Source organism: Limulus polyphemus, unplaced genomic scaffold (assembly GCF_000517525.1).
Source record: "Limulus polyphemus unplaced genomic scaffold, Limulus_polyphemus-2.1.2 Scaffold178, whole genome shotgun sequence".
Lineage (NCBI taxonomy): Eukaryota > Metazoa > Arthropoda > Merostomata > Xiphosura > Limulidae > Limulus > Limulus polyphemus.
Genome location: NW_013665788.1, coordinates 487,575 through 492,320, shown reverse-complemented (window position 1 = coordinate 492,320; position 4,746 = coordinate 487,575). Strand labels below are relative to the sequence as shown.

At 29.4% G+C, this 4,746-nt stretch overlaps 1 protein-coding gene across 8 annotated transcripts in view; it reads left to right on the top strand.

The window, feature by feature from the left end:
* Positions 1–4,746, top strand: part of LOC106478080 (tetratricopeptide repeat protein 5-like) — a 36,822-nt gene that overhangs the window by 27,738 nt on the left and 4,338 nt on the right. For 6 of the 8 annotated variants that reach the window (XM_022381606.1, XM_013938591.2, XM_022381605.1 and 3 more), the window contains exons 9-11: positions 1,064–1,281; positions 1,516–1,660; positions 3,418–3,593. In XM_022381606.1, the coding sequence (XP_022237314.1) occupies positions 1,064–1,281; positions 1,516–1,660; positions 3,418–3,537 (483 nt within the window). In that variant the 3' untranslated portion in view covers positions 3,538–3,593. Of the gene's footprint in view, positions 1–1,063; positions 1,282–1,515; positions 1,661–3,417; positions 3,594–4,401; positions 4,733–4,746 lie in introns of those variants that run through there. The other 2 variants (XM_022381607.1, XM_022381608.1) reach the window with 2 other exon arrangements.

Sequence of the window (4,746 nt, the reverse complement as noted above, 5' to 3'; positions counted from 1 at the left end):
TGTTTAGTTCTGTTATGAATGTAATCAGCTGTTTAGTTCTGTTGTTATAAATATAATCAGCAGTTTAGTTCTGTTATGAATGTAATCAGCTGTTTAGTTCTGTTGTTATAAATATAATCAGCAGTTTAGTTCTGTTGTTATAAACGTAATCAGCTGTTTAGTTCTCCTTATAAATATAATCAGCAGTTTAGTTCTGTTATAAATATAATCAGCAGTTTAGTTCTGTTATAAATATAATCAGCAGTTTAGTTCTGTTATAAATATAATCAGCAGTTTAGTTCTGTTATAAATGTAATCAGCAGTTTAGTTCTGTTGTTATAAATATAATCAGCAGTTTAGTTCTGTTATGAATGTAATCAGCTAGTTTAGTTCTGTTGTTATAAATATGATCAGCAGTTTAGTTCTGTTGTTATAAATATAATCAGCAGTTTAGTTCTGTTGTTATAAATATAATCAGCAGTTTAGTTCTGTTATAAATGTAATCAGCAGTTTAGTTCTGTTGTTATAAATATAATCAGCAGTTTAGTTCTCTTGTTATAAATGTAATCAGCTGTTTAGTTCTCTTGTTATAAATATAATCAGCAGTTTAGTTCTGTTATAAATATAATCAGCAGTTTAGTTCTGTTGTTATAAATGTAATCAGCTGTTTAGTTCTTTTGTTATAAATGTAATCAGCTGTTTAGTTCTTTTGTTATAAATATAATCAGCAGTTTAGTTCTGTTATAAATATAATCAGCAGTTTAGTTCTGTTATAAATATAATCAGCAGTTTAGTTCTGTTGTTATAATGCACACGATAGATGAGATTATAAACAATCTATGGTGAGAAAAACATAAAAAAAGAAAAATATAAATAAGTAAAAAAAAAAGAAGAGAGAGAGAAAAAATGTATTCATACTTTGTGGTTGCAAAAAGTCAAATGGAGATGTTATATATTTATGTTCTGTTTATTTCTATGCATCATCATCAATATAATGTCTTATGTACCATGAAACAAACTACTTGCCATAATAAGCCTATTTTGATTTATTATCAAAAACTTAATTTTTCTATAAACTCTGTAGGGAAATCAGAAAGCTAGAAAACTTCAAAATTTTCTGAAATCTCTCAAGCTCCACCACTTAGGACCTTATGGAAAAGACAGTTCCTCTTCTTCCACAGGAAGGAGACATAACACATTTCAGCACATAAAGCTTTGTCAGTTGTTACCTGGAGTGAATCAGGGTAAAGTTGTGCTAGGAAAGGTGGTGGGAAACATTGTTACAGAGGATGAAGTGCCTTTGTAAGTAATGTAACAGATATATTGAATTTTCCACTTGTGCTGTATTTTGTCAACTCACCATTTCTGTAACCTGAAATAAAATTTCCTTCATAAAAGCGGAATGTGTGTATATTAAAAGTCTTTTTTTGTATGTGTTTTAATGTGTGTGTGTGTGTGTGAGTACTCATATTGTAAAACCTGTAAACTACAAAGTTAATAAAGTATTGTGGCTCTTTCAATGTTGTATTTGTTTAGCTCTTTTTGCTTGGTGGATGAAGATGAGGCATGTGTTTCAGTAACTGTTTACAACATAGCTGAAGGTAAAGGAGTAATTATTGGAGACTCAGTAGCCATTCCAGATCCTGATGTACATTCTGTAGACTTCAAATATAAAGATAAGGTAGGACAGGTTGGTTTTATTATTTCGAAAGAGTTCAAGTTTCTGAAATTTTTAAAAATAAGTTAAAAGTGTTTTTTATTAATTCTTTAGTAACTAACCTGAGTATATTTTTTACCCACAGATTTTGGATTGGGTCAAATTATGTACTAACATGGATCCATTTTGGTACGGCACCTTATAATGATTGACTAAAAATTAATCATAAAGCTAATTTTTTCACATGTCACAGAATCAAGAGGATCATACATAAGTAATTTTGGATACATATAGTTGCTTTTGGTCTCTGGATAATACATGTAAGATTAGTTAATACATTAGGTTATGAAGAAATTTAATTTTTTTAATACAAGGAAATGTACTAAATTATATTATTGTTCTTAGGTGTTTTTCCTGGTGTAACTTCACGTATTAAAAATAATATACAAAGATATAAATACAGTATGTTCTATCAGACTGAAATCATTCTTAGTTTACAGTTATAGTTAAACTAACATGCTTTAAATATCTTTCTCTATTCTTATATATATATAATTTGAAAATGATGTACTCTCTTTCAACTTTTTGCTAGTTATCTGGATGATATTGTGTTAACCACCTTGTTTCCAAAAATTCAGACATTTCTGCACAATGCTGAAAAGGAAACTGCTGGTTTGAAGTGACATAATTATTTTTGTATATTTGTGCAGTATTGTGTGTGTAAGTGAGAATATAAGAATTCAGAAAAATATCCTAAAAGCTTGGGTGCTTTAGAAAAGTTATGTCAGGGACAGTGCTATCATACTTTAATATCTCTGTAGGTGTGAACATATGATAATTGAGAATAAAGTGCTGTTAATAACTTAAAGATATATCTTCATCCTGTTAATTTGAACCCTTATCACAAGCATTAAATGTGCTTCAAAACTGTCATTTATTAATTTGGAAGATCTATCTGTATTAGTAATTACTATAAAAATCTGTAGGTGTAAAACAGTCATGGCTTGCTGTTAGATGAAGATGCAAATATAATTCATTACTGTACTTTCAGAGTTTATATTTAAATACTAAAATATGTCATATATCATATACTACTTTAACAGAGTGCTAAAATAACTAATGTAGTTAATTCTAAATTTTGTAACAGCAAAATGTTACACAATAATCTACCATAGGGAAATCTAAGAATCAAGGTAACAATAATGTAACTATTCACTGCAATAAGGGAGGGGGGATTTAGAAAGTTCTTACTAAAAAGGTTAACATCAAAGCGTGTTGTATACTGATTTTTAACAGATATGTATTATTACAAAATTAAATATATCATATTAACCCGCAGGCCCAGCATGGCCAAGTGGTTAGCCCAAGAATTGGCGGTGGGTGGTAATGACTAACTGCTTTCCCTCTATTCTTTCGCTGCTAAATTACAGTGGCTATCCTAAATAGCCATTGTGTAGCTTTGCTCAAAATTAAAAAAACAAAACAAATAATGCTAACCATTCAAACACACATTGAAGATGATGATTTTGTTATGAACTTTCAGAGATTTAGAAATGTTTCTGTAATAGATATTTATGCTTGTATGCATGATGTGTATAATGTTGATTAAAGTCTTCTTAGGTTTATTTAAAACCTTTTATAAAGTTTAAATTCCTTTATCATATTTATTGCCTAAAAGAAAGCTGAAACATCATTCTTAAATATTTTTTGTAAAATGTGCATGGCTATAAAATATGCAAGATGCAACAGAACATTTGTTTTTTGTTCTTCTGGGTACAAAGCATTACCAGTTCACAAATATCCGTGTCAACACTCCACTGAGACTTGTTGTGAATGGAAGAGTTCTCAGTCATGACAAACATGCAGCTGTAAGGCTTGATGTCACTCTTACTAGCCAGTAGACTTCAAGTACACTTGTTTTAATGGAAAATCTACTATAGATGTTGAGTTTTTTTTGGTAAGTAAGAAATCAAACCAATCTCATTTTTTCTTTTCTTTTCTTGATTAAATACTACTGCATTTAAAGAAACCGAGTACATTGGTTTTAAAAATTGTATGTGGCTACATAAGTGTTATTCTATAGCTGAATTATGTGGAACATGCTTCTATAAGTTCAAATCAAATTATCATGAAATAAAGTTTAAATCCACGATAACAGAACAACACCAAATATATATGGATAGTGGATACAAGTTTCAGCACTTTCATGTGTTCTCTTCAATCCAAAGTATCAAAACTTGTATCCATATAAAGTTGTTGCTGTTCCGTTATTGTGGATTTAAGCTTTATTTTAGATTTACTTTACGTGGTATTGTGTATTCACCTACTATTCAAATTATCATATTCAATGTACTGGAAACTGAACTTTAAAAAAAGATTTAACTATCATTAGGCTTGTTAAATAATTTTATATCCCAGCAGTATATCATTCCATAAAATATCTATAAATATTCATGATAAGATCTTCATTTCTTTTGATATTATCAAGCCAACACATATCTACATACCCAGGAACCTATTTATAGATTATGCATTATTTAGTATGATTATAAATTTAACTTGTATTGGAATGCAAAAATACCCCAGCCCAAAAAAGTACAATTCGTGTTCAAAAGATGTGTTTAATATAAATATAAATTTGACTGACCTTCTGACTACTTGTAACTTTATAATAGTGTAACTCTAAATATGCTAAATTAATATTAAAAGTGTTTTGGGTTTGTTTTTTTTTGTTTTTTTTTGGTAAAACTTCATATTTTGATTAGAAGGAAATTCAAGACCCAGTATTGTTCCTCTATTTGCTCTTGTACAAGGGTCCTCATAAGGGTTGAATTTTGCCAAAATCAGCCAAACCAAGTGACAGTTGGTGAACCAAAATATTAAATGGATCTAATATTTCTGTCTTGCCAAGATTCACTCTTCTAGTAATGAAAGAAAAAGAATTACAATAAGTTAGTCTATGGTTCGATGACAAGGAACCCACTTTGAGACTAATAATGCTTGGAGACGGCTTGAATGGATAATGAAGAAAACTTTGATATAAGTTTAACATAACAGCAAATGTACAACGTTTCGACAAAGTTTTGTCAACATCGGATACCTTGTCGAAA